This window comes from Bison bison, unplaced genomic scaffold, assembly GCF_000754665.1.
Source record: "Bison bison bison isolate TAMUID 2011002044 unplaced genomic scaffold, Bison_UMD1.0 scf7180017864262, whole genome shotgun sequence".
NCBI classification, from domain to species: domain Eukaryota; kingdom Metazoa; phylum Chordata; class Mammalia; order Artiodactyla; family Bovidae; genus Bison; species Bison bison.
In genome coordinates, this window is record NW_011494834.1 from 945,697 (window position 1) to 945,928 (window position 232).

The window sequence follows — 232 nt, forward strand, 5'->3', positions numbered from 1 at the left end:
CCCGCAGAGGGCGCTGCTGCGAGACCCCCAGAGAAGGACGGCGGGTTGCTGGACAGCGTCCTGGACACCCTGCTGGCGCCCCCGGGCCCTGAGCGGAGCCCCGCCAGCCCCGCCGTCTGCGAAGCCCCCAGCCCTTGGTGCCTCTTTGGCCCCGAGCTTGTCCAAGACGCCCGGGCTGCGCCAGCCGCCCAGGGGGTCCTACTCCCACTCATGAGCCGCCCAGAGAGCAAGG

At 73.3% G+C, this 232-nt stretch overlaps 1 protein-coding gene across 1 annotated transcript in view; it reads left to right on the forward strand.

Annotated features, from left to right (window-relative positions):
* PGR (progesterone receptor) overlaps window positions 1-232 on the forward strand; it is a 118,065-nt gene that overhangs the window by 4,325 nt on the left and 113,508 nt on the right. The window contains exon 2 of the mRNA XM_010848231.1: window positions 10-226. Within this exon, the coding sequence (XP_010846533.1) occupies window positions 10-226 (217 nt within the window). The remainder of the gene's footprint in view (window positions 1-9; window positions 227-232) is intronic.